This window comes from Mauremys mutica, chromosome 2, assembly GCF_020497125.1.
Source record: "Mauremys mutica isolate MM-2020 ecotype Southern chromosome 2, ASM2049712v1, whole genome shotgun sequence".
Taxonomy (NCBI): Eukaryota; Metazoa; Chordata; order Testudines; family Geoemydidae; genus Mauremys; species Mauremys mutica.
The window spans coordinates 218210034-218231891 of NC_059073.1; the positions used below are offsets into that span (position 1 = coordinate 218210034).

General features: G+C 43.5%; 1 protein-coding gene across 4 annotated transcripts in view; it reads right to left on the minus strand.

Annotated features, from left to right (window-relative positions):
* The window catches only part of ANO10 (anoctamin 10), a 257183-nt gene extending 243042 nt beyond the window's left edge, over nt 1-14141 (minus strand). For 2 of the 4 annotated variants that reach the window (XM_045006448.1, XM_045006446.1), the window contains exons 1-2: nt 13955-14140; nt 4606-4758 (exon numbers count right to left, since the gene is read on the minus strand). In XM_045006448.1, the coding sequence (XP_044862383.1) occupies nt 4606-4744 (139 nt within the window). In that variant the 5' untranslated portion in view covers nt 4745-4758; nt 13955-14140. Of the gene's footprint in view, nt 1-4605; nt 4759-13954 lie in introns of all 4 variants that reach the window. The other 2 variants (XM_045006445.1, XM_045006447.1) reach the window with 2 other exon arrangements.
* Nucleotides 14142-21858: the final 7717 nt, after the last annotated feature.

The following is a 21858-nucleotide window of genomic DNA, read 5'->3' on the forward strand; positions in this document are numbered from 1 at the left end:
TAAAAGATTCTTCTGGAGTCCATTTTCCCTAAGCTAAATGACCACCCAGATGAACTTCCCAAACCAATAAGGATGCAACTATCACTATTGTTCCTACTGGAAGAGGGAAAGCCATCTTTCCACCAGTCAAGGATGCATAGGATGTTCTGTGGAACTTACACAAGTATATCGAGACTTTGTATGATCAGGGTGTATGCCGTCTTCAACCCAACTTGCATACAGTGGAGATGTAGTTTGGCATGCTGCATCACAAAAGTGCAAGAGGCCATGTGACCCAGTAGACAGAGACAAGATCTTACTGTTATTCAACAGCTCGCTTTAGGCTGACTTATCAGACTAGACATAGCCTGGAACGTGTCTTGAGGTAAGTACACTTTGGCTGTCCAGGAATTCAGTTTTTCTCCAATAAAACTCTATATACTGTATTAGTATCAAACTTTTCTTAATTTAACCTATGGTCAAGCGTCTGAAAGAGCTGAACCATTTTCATGGAATTTTGAACATCTATCGAGGACATTCCTTTGACTAGCCAGTGGACCAGATATAGATAGACCACTATAATTTGTTGTCATAGGCATATCGCTACCACTGCTAACAATGTCATAAATATCCTTGGTGCCACTGACAGACCAAAGGGAAGAATCCTGTAATGATAGTGATTTGGGCTTATCACTAATCACAGGAATCTCTTATGTGTAGGATGAATGTCAATGTGGAAATAAACATCCTTGAGGTCAAGAACAACAAACTTACCTCCCAGATATAGCAACAATATAGTAAAGGCCAGGGTAACCATCCTGAATCTCAAATGGCTAATGAAAGTGTTGAGCATTCTGAAATCCAGGATCAGCTTCCCATCTCCTTTTTTTTCTTGGGTATGAAGAAATATATTGGGGATAAAAACCTTTCCCTCCATATTGAGGAGGAAGAGGTACTATTGTGCCCAGTTGAAGGAGAGAATCCATGTTCTGGATGAGAACCTTCTCATGAAAGAGATCCTTGAAAAGAGACAAGGAAGGTGGGTGGGGATGGATACAATGTGAAACTGAATCACATAGCCAGTTGTAATAATTGCTAATGCCCATTTGTCTGATGAAATAGCATTCCAAGCTCTCTGAAAATGGGAAAGAAAATATATGAAGGAAATCAGGGAAGAACGGGGGAGTAAAATCTGGAGGGATGGTCATTCTGTAGCTCTTGAAAATCCCATCAAAAGGGATGCTTGCTGGTGACCACTGTGATGAGAAAGTAGAAGCATCAGGTGGTCTTCTCTTTTGCATCTTTTGACATTTCCTAGGATACAGTGCAAGCAGATGGTGATAAAAAGAGGGTGGAGTTAACCTCTGTCTTGGGTAAGATTGAGGCTCACTGTGTATTCTTTTCATTGCAGGGCTGTAAATACTTAGAGAATATCAAGTGGCCTAGAAGTCTTTAAAAGTGTGAAGAGACTCTTCCATTCTCTCACTGAAAAGATTATAAGATCATACGGAAGGTCCTCCACTTTGGCCTGGACTTCTCCTGGAATGCCCAAGGATTGAAGCCAGGACAAAACTCATTACAGTGGAAGTTGCCACAGAGTATGAAGCTGTATCTGCAGGGTCTAATGATGCTTGTAATAAGGATCTTGCCATTAATTATCTTTATGTTGTTAGTAATTAAAATGGTTTCCTATGCTCCTGCAACAACTTGTCAATAAAATCTATGAATTTATTATAATTGAGATAGTCATCATTTGCCATATGAACTTGGTTATTAGATATATGGAACTGCAAACTTGCAGAACCATTTTTCCATCTGAATAGGCCTAAACATTTTGAATCATCATAGGGGGTTGAATAAACAGTACCACTCTAACACCCCTCATTAACTGCAGCTACTACAAGGTACAGGGAGAGAGTACAAGTACCTGGCTCCTTTAACAGAAACATACTTTGTTTCAGTCTTTTTTTTAAGTCCAAGCAACAGCAGTTTTTGTCCAAAAGAGCCTCATTAATAGGAACAGCAATCCTTCCCAACATAGTGTTGTGAAGGCCATCCAATAATTTGAGTCTCTTGAATCTCCTTTAAAGGTATCTGAAGTGAAGCTGCTACTTTTTTCTATAGCCTCTGAAAGTTTTTAAAGTCATCAGGTCATGAAAGTGAAGCCGGTGTCACTGCCTCATCAGGAGAAGAGGAAAAGGGATATAACTGTGCCTCTGTGGGTCACAAATGAGGATGCCTAATTCAGGATGAACTGCTGAGAAATAGGGCAGATACACCCCAAGACTGGTGGCTAATCCCCCATAGGACATACCAAATCAGCCACAAAAGTAAACTTCTGTTTCACCACACTAGCTAACAAAAAGTCATAGAAATTTCCTTAGGCATTCCAGTCTTTGTATTACCACCAAAAACACCAGACTTGGAGATGAGTCGTTCCTTAAAACCAATCTCATCAAATAAAAGGTTCTTCTGATCCCAAAGGATCAACCACACACCCAGGTCAATATACAACTTAGATCTTACCCCAAAAATCACACTGTTGCCAATCCTTTAGTATCTAAAATCTAAAAGTTTATTCATAAAAAGAGAGAAAGGTGAGAGTTAAAATAGGTTAACGGAATCAAATACATATAGTAATTGCAAAGTTCTTCATTCAGGCTTGTAGCAGTGATGGAATAAACTGGTGGCTTAAGAAAAGTCTCTGGCTGTTTCCAAATCATTGGAAGGTCCTCAGTCCATTGGTTAGAATGCTCCTATTAGTAGAAGTTCATAGTACAGAGGCTTGAGCAGTAAAGAAGCTGGAGCAGGAGAGAGGCAAAATGGAGAGGTTTCCAGGGCCTTTTATATTTTCTGCCATGTGGAGGGAAACCTATTGTTTTAAACAAAAACCTCAGACCAGCTAGTGGAAAATTACAGGTGACAAGATAGTGTTTGGAGTCACATGGGCAAGTCACATGTCCATGCATGAAGGTTTAGACATAGTAGAAGCCATTACCTCAAACAGCACGTTTGCAGGACATTCCGAGTAGATGGGCGTCTCCCATGGTCCATTGTCAAGTCAAGTGTTTCTTGATGAGCCACTTAATTTGAATAGTCTCTCCAAGATGTGCTGGCTAACTACTTTGCAGGCGTTACCCCAGAGGCAAACATTTGAAATACAGGTATACAGCCAATATTCATAACTTCAAGTACAAAACTACATGCCACATTTTGTACAAGATTTATTGCAAATATATAGCAGAGGTTGCAACAATGATCTATATGGTCATACTTTAATCAGATAATGTCACAGAGGACTATGAAAACTGAACTTTCTCAACAGGGTTGATCTTGCTCTTCTGAGGCCTCTTCCTCTTGTTAAATCTGCTCAGGAGACTCATAGAACCAGATTGATGTCTCTCTCCTTTACTGTCTGGAAGGGTACCTGGGAAGGGTGCTTGTACAGGAACCCCAGTATGGCTCCTGAGGGACATTGTATGAGTGGAAAGAAGGCTCCTGGGCCATATGGGAACTCTATCTCTAAATGACAGAACAACCTAGACCCTCTACCAGAGCTTAAAGTTGTGGAATGAGCTCTAGGAGAGTATGTGGGTGAGTCACTCTTGCTATGCTGAGAGTCAAGTGATGGATATGATACATCAGACTCCAGAGAAGGATCAGCAGGGATATGAGTGGTATGAGGCTGATCCTGTCTTACAGTCAGTACCAGAAAGGAAAACAGTGCTAAGGGAGGCACTGATTCTAGTACCAGAGGCAAATTTAAGCCTCCAGATAATAAGGGGCACTCAGGTTCATTAGAAACCCTCAAATCAGTGTATCAAATCAGCACTGAAGGTTGGACAGCATTATAACCATGGGGCATACTTGACACCATCAATGTAGTGCTCTGTACCAACCTGCCCTATACTGCAGAAACAGTCAGTGCCAATGATGAGGAAGCAATCAGTGCACACTGGGAGGGTGCCAAGGGGAGCTCAATACCAAAAGACTCAGCGCCAGGCACAATTACAGAGCCCTTTGACATCGAGCCAGTACCCTGCTCCTTCAATGCAACATCTGTACCTGTACCAGGATGTGGAGTCTTGCTTGACTTGGAGGAGAAAGGCAATTTTGACCTATTTTTTTTTAAAGAGTATTTATGAGGAGATGTATCCCTCTTTTCCTTGGGAGGATGCTTAAATTTTCCTTTAAACACTTTACCATGGCTCTTCTTACCAGATTCTTTCAATGAAGGCTTAATTGCATGCACCCTGGAGCTAACTAATTCAGGCCAAGGGTGAAAAAAAGGAACTGAATTACCAGTTGGTACCACACTACCTTTTCTATGTTGGGTATGGGACACAGGAATAGTTAGAGAACATGCACAGACCAAACAGACACTGCTTACCAAAAAGCCTCTAATCTAGGCACATGCACACCTAGAGTGGAATATACAAAGGGACAAGCACTAAGAAAAAAAAAAGTTTATTCTTCCTTTGCTGCAAATCAAATATATTGCTAAACTTGTTTCTCAACAAGTCACTAAGAATTTAACTTTACCATAGCATCAAGACATTTATTTACAATAGACTACCATCAACCAATACAATTTCAAAATCTCTGAAAAGGAACCATTGTATTCACCTCCATTTTTCTTTTTGTCCACAATTCTTTGAGTGAGCCATTCTTTGGTTTCCTCTTTGGTGTCTTTTGCAAGCTCAATAACTACCAGAGGCCTGAAATGATGCTCAAACGTGTCGAATGCAGACCAGCTTTCTTTCATCCTTTGACAACTTGCTAAATGCAAAAGACAACAAACATGACAATGTTAAAAATACTACAGGATACACTCTGCAGAAAAAGGAACTTTGCTACAAGTTACCATTTGTTTGTAGTTAGCATGTGAATGGAGGCATACTGTGGGTAGCACGCTCAGTGCCTGGTGGAGGGAAGTGCTACGCAGCACTTGAATAAACTCCACTGGTGGTCACTAAACATAAAGTTGCCTGCCTTTGGTTGAAGCTATATCCCATTCTCTTTATCTAGGATGACTGTTGCCACCATGTATAGCACATTGCTTCCTCACCACCAAAAAAAAATAATAATAATAAATCAAAATAAATGGAAGAGAAAAATAAAGGACACTGAGGTCATCTCCCTTTTCCCAACAGAGTAAAATCAGTGACAACTGTTACTAAATGAAGAGACATTACAAGAGCCTGAAAATGTTAATTTTGCACATTTGTCAGAGAATTAAAAATGTTAATAAAAAGAACACTAACGCGTTTATTCTGTAATACAATATATTTTGCCCTTACCCAGTTGAGAAAAAAAAATTGACAGACAGGTGATGAATAACATCACTTGATTTTTAATTATCTTGATAAGGGTGGGTAAACAGACTATGATAAGTTTTCATGAAAATTTTGCAAGCCTTCTTTACAAACACTAATTAAAACTTCACAGCACCTCTGTTAGGTAAGTAGGTAAATAGTATTCCCATTTTACAGATGGGTAAAGTAAGGCACAGTGATTAAGAGTCTTGCTTAATATCACACAGCAAGTTAGTGGCACAGACAGGAACCTAAAGCTAGGTTGCAAAGAATTAAGCATGTGCACAGCTTTACATGAGTAGTCTCACTGACTTGAACTGAAGTTTTATGTTGACATTATTCCTTAAGCACTTGGATAAAATGTGCTGCAAGAATACATCTTTTTTCTACATGCTTCACAGAGCAACTTAGGAGTCTCTGTCAAAAGAAAAATTGGTCATCTGCCTGCTCAGTACATGAGAACAACAGACTAGATATAACCACATTGGAGGAAATTTTGTTTTGCTACTGACTTGAATGGGGCCAGAATTTCATCCATAGTCTTTGACTGAAAGTACTGTTTCTCTCTCTCTCTCATTCAAAGTCAACAAGATTATATCAATCCTATGCAGAACGTCCATTTTTCACAAAAAGAACAGGAGTACTTGTGGCACCTTAGAGGCTAACAAATTTATTTGAGCATAAGCTTTCGTGGGCTACAGCCCATTTCATCGGATGCATGTAGTGAAAATACAGTAAGAAGATAGATATATACACAGAGAACATGAAACAATGGGTGTTACCATAAGGAGAGTGATCAGTTAAGGGGAGCTATTATCAGCAGGAGAGAAAACGAACTGTTTGTAGTGGTAATGAAAATGGCCCATTTCCAGCAATTGACAAGGGGAAAGGGGGGGAATAAACATGGGGAAATAGTTTTACTTTGTGTAATGGCCCATCCATTCCCAGTCTTTATTCAAGCCTAGTTTGATGGTGTCCAATTTGTAAATTAATTCCAATTCAGCAGTTCGAGTCTGTTTTAGAAGTTTTTTTGTTGTAATATTACAACTTTTAGGTCTGTAATCGAGTGGCCAGGGAGATTCACGTATTTTCCAACAGGTTTTTGAATGTTATAATTCTTGACGTCTGATTTGTGTCCATTTATTCTTTTACGTAGAGACTGTCCATTTGGCCAATGTACATGGCAGAGGGGCATTGCTGGCACATTATGGCACATATCACATTGGTAAATGTGCAGGTGAACAAGCCCCTGATGGCGTGGCTGATGTGATTAGACTCCAAAGAGAGACTGCTGAATTGGAATTAATTTGCAAACTGGACACCATCAAACTAGGCTTGAATAAAGACTGGGAATGGATGGGCCATTACACAAAGTAAAACTATTTCCCCATGCTTATCCCCCCGCCCCCCACCCAATTCCTTACATCTCCTTGTCAATTGCTGGAAATGGGCCATTTTCATTACCACTACAAACAGTTCTTTTTCTCTTCTGCTGGTAATAGCTCACCTTAACTGATCACTCTCCTTATAGTGTGTATGGTAACACCCATTGTTTCATGTTCTCTGTGTATATATCTGTCTTCCTACTGTATTTTCCACTACATGCATCCGATGAAGTGGGCTGTAGCCCACAAAAGCTTATGCTCAAATAAATTTGTTAGCCTCTAAGGTGCCACAAGTACTCCTGTTCTTTTTGCGGATACAGACTAACATGGCTGCTACTCTGAAACCTGTCATTTTTCACAATAGCTTCTCTGGATTTCTCCATGAAGCATACAGAAAAAGGTATTTCTAGTATAGGTACGGCTACAAATTATAGAGATGCAGTCAACACAGCTCAATTTAAACAATAATTTGTTCCCTATCTTTTTAAAATATTAAAACTGAAATCATGTTTAAAAATCTAATTTATCATTTATTAGCCTGGTAAGTTTCACTTGTGTTTGAAGTCAGTTTCACTTGCTAGTTCTCATACATGGCATAATCCTGCTGCATTTGGTGTTCACAATGCTGAAATAAAATGTGTACATTTTAAGTTAATATATTATGAATACTAGATTCATGAAAATGTAAATCTACATTTTAGATGTAAATCTGTACAAACAGCATGATCTAGAACAGGGGTTCTCAAACTGGGGGTCAGGACTCCTCAGGGGTCACGAAGTTATTAGATGGGAGGTCATGAGTGATCAGCCTCCACCCCAAACCCTGCTTTGCGTCCAGCATCTATAATGGTGTTAAATATATAAAAAAGTGGTTTTTATTTATAAGGGAATCGCACCCAGAGGCTTGCTATGTGAAAGGGGTCACCAGTACAAAAGTTTGAGAACCACTGATCTAGAAGAATGAGAATAGGACTGGAAGTCAGGAATTTTAATCTTGGTTCTGTGACTAACTCAGTGTTGTTTTAGACAAGTTACTTCAACTCTCTGCCTCAGTTTTCCTATTTTTAAAATGGGGGTAATACTTGTCTGTCCCCAAGGGATGTTGTGAAAATTAGTCAAAGTTTGTAAAAAGCTTTCAATATGATTAGCACTGGATAAACGGTAAGTTTTATTAGCTGACAGTATATTTTATTGAAGTACATAGTTCTGCTCCAAAAGTGTCCTGCATAAAAATGGCAGCTTCTTATTCAAAAAGATCTGCTCCTTTTATGAATTCAGAGTTGTATTTTCTCATTTTAGTCACAAAAAGGATTTCTTACTCCTGTTAGCATTACAGAACTGAGTAATTAGAAAGATTCTATTCCATACTGTGCTTCAACAAAACCATTGAATAAATTCCAGTCAGTTGCTCCTGTTTGAGATTGCGCAAGTGTCACCAAGGATGTTATCTGGAGGCAACAGGGTTACACAGATGTCACAGAGTATAACCTGGCCTGCAGAACCTTTAATATTTGTGATGATGCACAACATAAGGGGAAAAAAACAACATATTTGATCAAGAAACTAGGGACATACAAATATGGAACTCCCTTACGCCATTTTACAGCCATCCTTCCAAGCAGAATTGCACTCAGTTTGTGTGCAATAGGTATGTGTACACAACAGGCACGCTAGTCTCAACACAAATAATAAACATCCTTCCTACATCAACTACTTGATGGTCCAAGGGGTACATCCAGAAGGTAGTATGGAGTACAGTTGACATGCTCCAGAAAGGCATGCCACATCCATTTAGACATGTCACAAATGGCAGCACTCTACGGGTAGGGTGACCAGACGTACCGATATTATCGGGACAGCCCCGATTTTAAGGGACTTGTCCCGCGTCCCAACCTTACATTGGTCGGGATGTCTGGTCACTCTATATGAGGGGGACCGCAGCAAGCTGGCGCCGCCAGCGCCACTCACCTTTCCTCCCTGGGCCCTGGGGGAGCGGGCAGCTGAGCTCCCAGCGCAGCGGCGCCACCCCACAGGGCCCGCCGCCAGGAGCCTGCAGAGCACAGCCCTGCCCCTGTCCCAGGCACACAGAGAGGTAGTGAGGAGGTCTCGCTCCGCTGCGTGCTGCAGCGAGGCGGGGCTTGTAGACGTGGGCAGCGGGCACCGGGCAGAGAGCCCACTCCGCCCCCCTCCCCTCGACCCAACCCGATCCTAGGAAGGAGCCAGAGGGACTGGGAGGGACCTGCCTGCTGGATGCTTCCTGGGAGCCGCTCCAGGTAAGCACTGCTGGGCTCACCTGGCCTCCTGGCAGGTCCCTCTGGGGGGGCTCCCCTTAGATCCACTGCCCTCAGCCCCCACCCTGACCTTGTTCCCTCAGCCTCCCCCGCAGGCCTCCCTGTGCCCCCCACCCTCAATCCACTGCCCTCAGCCCCCCGACCCTGTTCCCTCTGCCTCCCCCACAGTCCCTCCCCTCCCCCTGATCATCTCACCCCATGGATGTGGAAATCTGTCCCGGATTCCAGGCTGTCATTAGCCCCTGGGGCAAAAGGTCAGCAGAGGTTTCCAAAGAGAAGTTTGCAGCCTTTGCTCAGACCCAAACATTTTCACTTAAAAAAATAAATAAATAAATAAATACCAAAACCCATCCTGACACCCATCTGCTCTGTCCAGATTTGCTGTTATCCCTGTTGAGGCCAAAATGGTTTGAAAAATTAAAAATCCATGACACCATTGTGTTGCTTCCCTCTGTGTTGCTCGTTAATCTGATGGACCTGCCGATAATGAATAAAGATGAATGCCCTGGGAGCAATGTTTCAGGCAGACAGTTTGTCAAGTAGGAAAGTGAATGCTGAAGCCCTCACAAAATGCAGAGGCTTTTCTTAACCTGAGAACTGAAAAAGAGCCAGATACCCTGCAGGGTTTGAAAGTGACAAGAGTCTAGTGACTGACCAGAGCAGTGCCAGGTTTGAAGTGATGAGGAGGGTCTGTGTCATGAAGTCTACATTTCCACTGAGGACTCTTCCATCACCAGGGTAGCGCTGGTGCAGGTCTGCCGCCCGGCACAGCAATGCTGAGAGGTGCCAGTACCCACTGCCCTCAGCCCCGACCCTGACCCTGTTCCCTCAGCCTCCCCCGCAGTTCCCCCTATACCTCCCACCCCGAACCCACTGCCCTCAGTCCCTGCCCCCGTTCCAACAGCCTCCCCCACAGTCTCTCTGCTCCCCCCAACCCACTGCCCTCAGCCTTGTCCTACCCCAAATCTCTTCTTCAGCCTCCCCCGTCATCCCACCCCCATTGCTCCCCCTGCTGTCCCACCCCCTCAACTTTCTCCCATTCCAGTCCTGCTCTCCTGTCTCATCTCCTCCAGACCCTGTCCCTCTCCCCAACCCCCCCGACCCTCCCCAACCCAGCCCCATTGTCTCCCCCGCCCCACTCTACACAGCTCTCTCTACCCTGTCCCATTCATGCTCCCCTCACCCCCTACCCTACTCCCCCCATCCCAGTCCTGTCCCATCCCCCTTAGCCCCCACACCGGACTCCCCTAATCCCAGTCCTGTCCCCCTCAGTTCCTCCACCCTGCTTCCCCTGGTCCATCCCCACACGCCCACCGACTCCCTCGACCGACCTCCCCCCAATCCCACTGCCTGAACCCACCCCCATCCCACTCAGGACATGCAGGAAAAAGAAGCAATGGGCTTAAATTATAGCAAGGGAGATTTAGGTTAGACATTAGGAATAACTTCCTAACTGTAAAGGTAGTTAAGCACTGGACAAATTACCTAGAGAGGTTATGGAACAGCAGTCATTGGAGTTTTTTACGAGGTTAGACAAACACCTGTCAAGGATGGTCTAGTTGTTATTACTCAGTCCTGCCTCAGTGCAGGGGTTTGACTAGATGACCTGTTGACGTCCCTTCCAGTCCTACATTTCTGTGATTCACACTGAATTGCCTTGTGCCACTGTCTAGTAGTAGTAGCACAGAGTTTTCTGACATGCAGGTTTATAAAATTGTAGTTAATATACAGTTTAGAGCATAGCAATTTTAAAGCTCTGCATGTTCAGACCAACTGAGCTGAAAATTGTGATCTACAGTATTCAAAACTATTAAGATGTGGGCTGAAATAAAATCAGCATGAATTGCTCAACAATATCAATGGAATCAGCATTGCGCTGCTATATATTGTAAAACATTACAGTGAAATCTTGCAAGTATTACACAGAATGCCACCTTGCCCAAGTGGTAACTAAGCATAACATCTTCCTGTTTCAACATTCTTAACTCGTATCCCATAGCTCCTAGAAGTTTTTTTTTTCCAAACACTGAATGCTGCTAAGTTATGAGTTTTAACAGGTTTTTTTTCTTTTAAACCACAGCACTGAATGTTATTCTAAAATTGTTTTCCAAATATTCTTAAACTCCCAGTTTATCCCCCGCTGATGTTCATTGTGAAAAGTATTTTAGGTCTAATAATAATATTTGGCACTTTCGTAATTCACTGTCCAACATGTGTTTTGTGCCCTCCTCTGGTGGATTTTTAGAGGATAACTGTATAGCTACCAGCTAAGGGTATGTCTACACTTACCGCGTGGGTCGACGCGATGAGTTCGACTTCTTGGAATTCGAACTATCACGTCTAATCTAGATGCGAAAGTTCGAACTCCCCGCGCGCTCCAGTCGACTCCGGAACTCCACCACTGCAAACGGCGGTGACGGAGTCGACCTTGGAGCCGCGGACTTCGATCCCACGGCGTCTGGACGGGTAAGTAGTTCGAACTAGGGTACTTCGAGTTCAGCTACGCTATTCATGTAGCTGAACTTGCGTACCCTAGTTCGACCCCCGCCCTTAGTGTAGACCAGGCCTAATGGAGTTATATCTTGAACTCAAGTAGTAGAAGCTCATGCTTTTAAGTCTGGATGGTTCGGGTTCAATCTTTGGTGACTAGCTATGATGGAGGCTGCTACACTTATAATCCCTTTAATCAGAGGTTCTGAATATGTTTTGTTGTAGGCAGAGCTAGCCTATAGTTAAGCAACCGAAAATTTAGAATGGGAAGTGTTGAAATGTTGGGAAGCCTTATAATTTTCCCCAGTCTGGAACAAACATCCCATCTGAGGGATGGGGGCGGGGAGAGAGGAGAGTGAAACAGGACCAGGAAACTGGGACAAGGAATCCAGAGCGGTAGTGGGGGACAGTTGAAATCAGATGAGGAACTGAGGGGGTTAGACAGCAATAGGATAGACACAGACTGGAGGGGACAGGGAAGAAGGGTCTTTGACTACTAGAGACCACTCCGTTCAGGAGCCTGGAATAGACTCAGGATTCCTGAGTTTCACAGTTCCTCTTCTGTCAGCAGCAGATATCTGTGAAACCCAGTGGCAAAAAAAAGTGTCTCATCCCTCTATAGAGCTGATCTATCACATATAGGATGACAACCTATTGCCTCTGCCATCACTTACTCCATTAGCTCAAGTGGCAGAAGTCTGTGCAGTGGATTTAAAGATTCATCGGCAGGGTTGGGGCCATGCGAGTTTCACGATGATTGCACATGACAGAATTTCTGGGGCAGTTCAGTTGTGATTTTTACAAAAAAACCTGGGGAAATGCATATAGAAATAGGGTGACCAGATGCCTAAATAGGGGAATCTCAAGCAGGAGTAGAGAGGTTATTTTATCTCTGTATTTGGCACTGGTGCAACCACTGCTGGAATACTGTGTCCAGTTCTGGTGTGCACAATTTAAGAAGGATATTGATAAATTGGAGAGTGTTCAGAGAAGAGAGTCACAAGACTGATTAAAGGATTATAAAACATGCCTTATAGTGATCGCCTCAACTACATCAATCTATTTAGCTTAACAAAAAGAAGGTTAAGAAGTGACTTGGTTATAGACTATAAGTATCTACATGGGGAACAAATAGTTAATAATGGGCACTTCAGTCTAGCAGAGAAAGGCAGAGCATGAGCCAACTGTTGGAAGTTGCAGCTAGACAAATTCAGACTGGATATAAGGCATACCTTTTCAATGGCGAGAGTAATTAACGATTAACAATATACTAAGGGTCATGGTATTTTTCTAAAAGCTTTTTCTAAAAGCTATCCTCTAGGAATTATTTTGGGAAAGTTCTATGTCTGTGCTATACAGGCAGTGAGACCAGGTGATCACCGGATCCCTTCTGGCTTTATAATCTCAAAACTAGGTACATCAATTCACATGCAAAATTCTCATTAATTCAATAGGTGTCCTTGCCCTGTGGTGCGGGCTGCAGCAGGGGCCGTACAACCCCTCTTGCAGCTTCCTACGGCCCCCTCTCGCAGAGCCCTCTCATGGCTCTGTGCACCTGTGTCTGTCGTTGTTGTCCTCTCTTCGCCTTCCCCCCACCCGCTCGCCCAATGTGTCCTGATATTTCACTCTTGCGATCTGGTCACCCTATCTACAGGTAAAAGAAGTAGAAATGCAATTACTGTTTAGCTATTACATTTAATATAAAGGTTTTCAGGCAAAAAATAAAAGTATTTGTTCTCCAGTGAAAGGACTGTGTTCACATTATCTACTTCACGTTTTTATTCATAAAGTGCCATCAGTATGCTCAGTTTTCAAACAAGGAGACATAACTTTTGCTCCAAGGAGAAACGATGATCTAAATATTAATATTATATTGTAATTCAGAAGATAGCATTGTACAGATAAAAGGCGGCTGTGAAGGGCATCAGAGTATATCTTTCACACTTCAACACACCTGTGAGTGATTCAGGCATGGAGGGGGGAAAAAGTGCTCTGGTTATCACAAAAACTAGCAAATCCTAGAATCGGTCTAATTCACTTGCTCACGTTCAAATTCCAATTAGCACAAACCAATTCTATGACGTAAAAAAACCACGGGACCTACTTCGAAAGGAAGACATTTGATAGTTATTAAATGTAGGTAGCAACTAGTGAGCTACTTCCTCTGCAAATCTGCAAAATGCAACCCGGGCAACCCAGCCTTGCCCCACCCGGACCACAGCTCTGAGAGGGGCAGAGGAGAAGGCAAAGTCGGAGCAACTCCGCAGGGTCCTAGACGAGAATAAGCGAATGCGCAGAACCACCACCACCACCGCCCCAGGACTCCTGCACCCCTGACGCCTCAGCCCCCTCCCCAGTGCCCAGCTTCTCTGGGGTCCCAGCCCTGAGCAGACCCCGGGCCACTCAGGGATGGGCGAGGGAGGCACCGCCTCTCCTGGCGGCGCAGACACGCCGAGGCGGCAGGACTAGCGGAGAGCAGGGGGCTCGCACTCACCCGCTGCCTCTTTAGTCCACGTCCGCAGGGAAGGGAGGGAGCAGAGCGGCTTTGGGTGATGGGAGGGGGTGTTAGACCCGCCGTAACAACAGGGAGCGTGCGCCGGTGATAGGGGCGCGGCTACTCGCGCCAAAAGGGCGGGCCCAAAAGGGGCGCGAGGCGGGGCTGAGGGTAGGAGAAGCGCTCGGGGGAGGCCGCTGGGGCAGCACGCGCCGGGAGGCGGGACTAGGCGGGAGGAAAGCGCTTGCGCGCGCTCGGAGGCAAAGACGGAGGAGGCGGAGCAGGGGGAGAGAACGGACTGCGCGAGCCAAAGGGCGGGGCTATAACGTTGTCTGAGAGCTGCCCCTCCCCTTTCGCAAGAGCGGTTGGCCCCGGCGGAGCTCGTTTATAGCCCCCTCGAGGGCCTGTTTCAGGCAGGGGCCTTATAGGCCTCACACATCCATGACCAATGGTCCTGCCCCTCCTCCACATTGCCCGTCACGCCATGACTTGGCCTATCTGGCCGCCGTGTAGCTGGGCAGCTGCTGCTGCTAAAATTGGCAGTGCTGCGGGGAAGGCAAAGGCTTTGCATGGGAGTGTAGCGAGCCATGTACGGTATACACACCCTTAGGCTGCTGCGTGTCTGTACGCGCCCAAGCAGTGCCTCGCTATCCCACGCTGCTAGTTGTACCCGTACTGGGGTGGGGGTGCAGTGTCCATCTGCCACACGCGGCTGCCAGCGTAGACCTGCTGCATGTTGCTCTTTAGCCTCTTGAGTGTGAGGAAAGCACCAGGGTGCTGGGAGTGTGGCAGCACCCCCGGCTTGAAGTGGTTTTCGTCAGATGGACGGGTTACAGTTTTGTTCAATGGCTTTCAGTATCCCCACTATACAAATTGTTCCAACGCCCCTGCTCCCCCCAAACAGGCATCAGAGATCTACATGTCATTTGTGCCCATCTCCTTTGCCCTTCTGTCATGCTACTCCTTGCCATCCCATATCCTGCTTTTCACCCTGTAACTCCTCAGATCTCATGGCTTCCAGCAGCAATAGCTATTCTGGGCTCCTGTACTTTCAGCAGTATCCATTGTGCAATAAGAAGTTAAAGAAAACAAACTACTTCCTAATACATACATGAGCCTCCCACTGGCCCACAAAATCTTATTTTCCCCTCCCTTATCCTACCTCTCCTTGCTTTGTTGCCTTCTGTTGGTTCTAGTCTTAATTTAAGGACTACCCCTGCAAACCTGTATTACAGGGTGTAGTACGTACTTACAACCCATTGATTTCAGTGGGATTATTCACAATAGTAAATGCTAAATCCATTTTATTTACCTATTGTATAATTTCCTCCAATCTAGAAAGCACTATCTGTACAGGCATCTAAAGAGAACAGTACAGAATACCGTTAATTTTCTAATATTTCCAGTATCAGACTTAAAAAAAAATAAAAAGGAATTGTCACTCTTCTCTCCCCCAAATCCTCAGGAAATTAATATATACACACACACACTTGATCTTAACAGATGAGTACCAATGTTACAGAAAGAAAAAAATTGCAAGGTCCTTGTCCAGAGAAAACTATTTCCTGACCCCAAATTTGGCATTCAGTTTAACTCTGGGCATATGAGAAAGAATCAGTCATTAAGCACGTAATTCTGCTGATACATCAAAATTACTAATTTTTCCTTGAGTCCTAGTAAAAGTGGATTCTGTCAATGTGTCAAGGCTCAATTAAAAGAAAATGTAATATAAAGGCTGAACTGGCAAGAGTCACTCCATACAAGCAGGAATTGTTGCCAGTAGCTAAGGATAACAACAGTCATGTTTAAGCCATCTCACACATGAGAGACACAGTTTAAATAGTTACAAAGAGGATTTGGTTCTCCCCTGTTGCTACAATGTGGTAAACATTACAAGAGCCGTTGACCTTAGGTCCTGCTGTGGGAGGGAAGGTTTAGCTTATCAAAACTTGTTCTGGTCCCAGTCTCTAAGTGGACACCAGTGCGTTGAGCCTTATATAAGTATATATGCTAAGCACTGGAAGTAAAGAGAAAAGCCTTTATCGAATGGCAGAATGACCCCTCCTCAGTCTCTAAACGGGACCATTTCAAGTACCTTCAGAGCAAAACACAGAAAGACCTCCATCAGATACAAGACAACTGGTGGGAGAGCAAAGCCAAAGAAATTGAGCACTATGCTGAAACTCACAACTCAAAGATGTTCTTCAGTGCTATTAAGAGTGTCTATGGACCTTCTAAACCAAGGACCACCCCATTGCTCTCATCAGACAACACAACGCTGATTAAAGATAAAGAAGGCATCAACGAAAGATGTCGAGAACACTTTAGCAACCTTCTCAATAGACCATCAACCGTGAATAATAGTGTCCTCAATGAAATTCCACAACAACCTGCTCTGACAGATCTTGACTTTCCGCCCACTATAGATGAGATTAAGAAAGCTGTAAGCCAGATGAGTTCAGGAAAAGCTCCTGGAAAAGATGGGATACCAGCAGAGATATACAAAGCAGCAGGTCCAGCAGCACTAGCAGCGTTCCACAGTGTGATCATCAGCATCTGGGAGGATGAAAACATACCACAGGACCTCCGTGACGCTACTATTGTCTGTCTTTTCAAGAACAAAGGGAGCAAAGCAGAATGTGGAAACTATAGAGGCATATCCCTCCTCTCCGTTGGTGGGAAGATCATCGCCCGCATCATCTTGAACCGCCTAATAGCCAGTATTTCTGAGGCAAATCTACCTGAAAGTCAATGTGGTTTCCGACCTGGCCGGAGCACAGTCGACATGGTGTTTGCTGTCAGACAAATACAAGAGAAGTGCATTGAACAGAATATGCACCCGTATGCTGTCTTCATAGATCTGACAAAGGCGTTTGATACTGTCAACAGGGAAGCCCTTTGGACCATTCTAACATGACTTGGCTGCCCAAGAAAATTTGTCCAGATTATACACCTTTTCCATGACAGCATGACAGGCGAAGTATTGTCTGATGGAGCCACATCAGCCCCCTTCAACATCACCAATGGCGTGAAACAAGGATGTGTTCTCGCTCCTGTCCTATTTAACCTGTTCTTTGCATGCATCCTTAACCATGCAATGATAGATCTGGACCGAGGTATATACTTGAAATACCGGCACGATGGTTCACTTTTTGACCTCCGTCGTCTGAATGCAAAGACTAAGACAGTGCAGAAACTCCTTCTTGAGGCACTCTTTGCCGACGACTGTGCCCTCATGGCTCACACTGAAAATGATCTTCAGCACATTGTCAACAAGTTTGCTGAGGCCTCGCAACTCTTCGGACTAACTATCAGCCTCGGAAAGACAGAAGTTCTTCATCAACCTGCACCTGGATCAAATGCTTCTGTCCCGAGTATCTCCATTGATGGCACTCAGCTTAAAGTAGTGGAGAACATTAAACACCTGGGTAATGTCATATCCAGTGATGGATCACTGGATAATGAGATCAACGCACGAATATTCAAAGCAAGCCAGGCACTTGGCTGTCTGCGTGTCAAAGTTTTAAACCACGACAACATCCGGATGTCAACAAAACTGCTTGTGTACAGAGCTGTTGTTCTCTCATCTCTTTTGTACGGGTGCGAAACATGGACACTACATAGGTGTCACATCAAGCAGCTTGAAGCATTCCACATGCGCTGCCTCCGCAACATCATGAAGATCCGCTGGCAAGACAAAGTGCCCAATCTCAAGGTCCTCAAGAGAGCCCAGATGACAAGCATCAAAATGATGATCATGAAGTCACAGCTACGTTGGACTGGTCATGTCAGCCGCATGGATGCCAACAGAATCCCCCGCCAGCTTCTGTATGGTGAGCTCTCCCAGGGCATCCGGCAAATATGTCGTCCACGGAAACGTTACAAGGACACCATCAAAGCCAATCTGCAGTACAGCAATATCAAACCTAGGGACCTTGAGGACGCCGCCAGCGACAGAACACAGTGGTGTGCAACAATTAGAAATACCTGCATCGCCTTTGAGGAAGACCGCTGCCGGCGTCTACAAGAGGCACGCTAATGACATCACAGAGCATCAGCAGCGCACAATCCACTGACCACGAACTTCCCATGCACCATCTGCAGCAAAATGTGCACCTCTAGAATTGGCTTGTACAGTCATCAGAGGGCACACCATGAGACCAACAATAGATGATCTGCACAGATTTGTCATCATCGGATCGATGGACTACCAAGAAGAAGTACTTTTCATCTGTATATAACAAAGGAAGGTAAACACTTATTACTATCTTCATTCTACTGATGAGGAAACTGAGGCACAAATAGGTAAAGTGACTTGCCCAAAGTCATACAGTAAGCCAGTAGAAGAGGACGGGATAGACTCTACATTCATTATCACAGCATAGAGACCATTAGGTCAAATCTGAATCTTATTATAGCTGTAGAGGAAATTACTTTTCCAGTGATATGTAGCCCAATTTTCACATGCTAGCAGTTGTATTTTCCTTGATATTATAGGGGTTTGCAAGAAGCAGCTCCCATAGACAGACAGCAGTACAGAAACAGAGGCTGGGAAATGGAAAGTGGCTACCTATTCTGTGTGCATGAGACCCAATGGGTGTTTGGCCAGAGAAGAGGGGAAGTTGCTGGGATAGTGACTGACATTCCTGGTCAACCAACTGCACCCAAAAATGTCTGCACATGGCTGAGGTAAATCCCTTTTAACTCCTCAGTCAGCTATTCCCAAAACAGCTTGGCTATAGCAGTCATTGGGCAGAGAAAAGCCTGTCCCTCCACTCAAGCAATCACCAGCCACAACATAGAACCAGCAGAAAGAGAGGAGGCCAACCTGCCCATGTGTGGACAAAGGGGAGAGGAGGGAAGCAGCTCTCAGATTACTATCCAGAAGGAACAGATAGAATGCCAGCCTCACCTACTAGACCTCCCTAGCACAGGAAGTCAAGGGAGGATCAGTATTTGAGCAACACAGAGACCTGCTCTCCAGTCCAGAGAGTAATCTGTCTCACAGTATGTTACTGTACCAATACTGGGTGTGTCTATATTTTGGCTGGAGGTGTAAATTCCATTTTGACTTTGAGGACATATACCTGGATGGGTACATACTTGGAATGGCTAGCCCATCATGCAGCTGCAGCTACATTCTATTTTTAACATGGTAGCTCGATCAGACAGGTACATCTACTCAAGCTGGAATTTATACCTCCAGCTCCAGTGTAGATATACCCAGTGAGTATTTTCACTCTACTCTTAGAGAAATACACAGAGGTCATTCAAGACCTTGTCTAAGAGACTCAATTAAGTACAGTATAAAGTCAGGCAAAGGATTACAGAGAGGTGAAGGATAGTGTCAGCACCCAAATGATGGTCAGGGCTCTGACATAAAAACAACTGCAAGTTTACTTTTCTTTAATCAATCCTAAAGAGCTCTAACACAACTGACAGTGTGTACATACTGACCAACTGAGATCTGTGGGTAGACTTTAGGGTTGGACTCTCTTTTCTTTTATATTCTGTTTGTAGAATTCAGACTGTATTTAATTATTGGAAAAGATGTGATTATTTGAGGGGAGGGGTGTTTGATTATTGTTAACATTTTGGTATCTCTGTTCCCCTTGATTTTCCTGACCTTTCCTTTTATCCATTGTTCCTACTTATCCCTACTTCTTTTTATGTAACCTTTTCTTAAATGTTGGGAGGGATTTTCTTACAACTTTTTGGTTCTTGATTCCTATTAAAATATATTGTTAATGTCCTAGGTATCAGAGGGATTGTATATAAGCATGTATTCACCTGACCACTAGATGGAGGCACTATGCATTCTATAGATCGACAACCTGAGGTGTGCCATTAACCCAATGGTCCTGTGGTGGGGCAGAGAGTTGCTTAGAAGGGAAAAGCAAGTGGCCTCTTTGGGCATGTCTATACTGCAATTAAAAGCCCCTGGCTCAAGCTAAGGAGCTGTTTAATTGTGGTGTAGATGTTCAGACTCAGACCGGAGCCGGGGCTCTAGGACTCTGCAAGATGCGAGGGTCCCAAAGCGTGGGCTATAGCCTGAGTCGAACATCTATACCACTATCAAACAGCCTCTTAGCCTGAGCCCCACGAGCCCAAGTCAGCTGGCATGAGCCAATCACAGGTGTCTAATTGCAGTGTAGACATAACGTACCCTTCTACTCTTAAGGACAAGGGGTGCTCTAGAAGAGGGCTACACCAGGAGTTGAAATATTGTAACAAACCCATATACTGCAATCAAAAGATAATTATTATTTAAATAATCCCCAGTGGTGAGCTGTGACTAGATCTCTCATTTTCCAGCTATTAAAAAAAAATGAAAGCTTTACCATTTAAATCCTAATAGATTCCTTATCCACTCTGTAAATTGGCCTCTAATGGGCAACATCTAATGGCCTTTAATGGGCAACAAAGCATGAAGTGCCTAATCCTGCAAAAAGGTGAGTACCTCCTAGAAGGTTCTGTGTTTTCTCACTTCTCACTGAGTTCAATGGAGAAGAGGATACTCTGCACCTCTTGGGTGGGACTCTATCTCATAGGATTGGACCCAAAAAGCAAGTATATTATAGCCTGGCTATTCATACTGACTTACATCCAGAATTCCCCAAATTGTAATTCTCACTGGTTGTAATAAATCTTACTGGTGAAAGGAGATGGTTTGGTAAAGGTTGCTTTATTTTATTCTTCTAGAGTAGACTTTTTTAAAAACTATATCAAATCTTGCAAGAAAATCTCACAGAAATGAGCACATCAAATTGGTTAAGTGTACATAAAATAATGGGCAACTTTTAGCTAGTATTTGTATAAAAAGTTTTAAAACTTTCTGTACCAATTATCAATTATATTTTAGAGTTATCAAGTTAAAAACAGAAATTTTATTTTCTACCACCAAACAGCACATGAACATTTTGCTTTCCAGACTTTCTTTCTCATTATCTTATTTTTGTTACTGTTGCAAAAAATGACTATAGTAGTTCTAGTTAGTGTAGAAGTATTTTGCAAAAATAAAGAATTTTTTTCAAGGGTCTGTTATATACTATGTGTGACCAAAGGAAGATCAGCTGCAATCAATAAAATAAAAATTGAAACTTTTACTGATAGATCTTCAATAGCCATCAATTCAGAAATACTAAAGACTACATATTTGTAGATTTAATTACATTTTCCATAAATTCTAATTTATCTTTCATACTGCTAAGTGGTCCACTTAGAACATTAGTACTATCTTTCTGTACAGCAAAATCTTTAATATTGTCATTAAGTTAATTCACTTTGTCTTCTACATCTGGAGTGTGTTATTCTAAAATCTTATTTGAAACAGAGCATAATTTATACACAAATGTTTCAAACTTAGTTTGAAGAGCTTTTATTCCAAACTGTAAACCCTGTATATGATGGAAACCACTTCAAGCCAGGGGGTGTGGTAGCACCCTCAGCATCCCTAGTTCCAGCACCTATGGGGTCTCCCAGGAATCTATACTGGGACCTGTGTTGTTCAACATTTTCATAAATGATCTGGAAAAGAGGGCAAACAGTAAGATGGCAAAGATTACTGATGATAAAATATTATTCAAGTCCAAAGCAGACTGTGAAGAGTTACAAAGGGATCTCACTAAACTGGATGACTGGGCAACAAAATGACTGATGAAATTCAGTCAAAAAAGCTAACAAAGTTAGGAACCATTAGGAAAGGGATAGATAATAAGACAGAAAATGTCATAATGCCACTATATAAATTCATGTGACGCCCATGCCTTGAATATTGTGTGTAGTTCTAGCCTCCCCCTGCATCTCAAAAAACATATATTAGAATTGGAAGAAGTACAGAGAAGGGCAACAAAAATGATTAGGAGTATGGAACAGCTTCCATACAAGAAGAGATTAAAAAGACT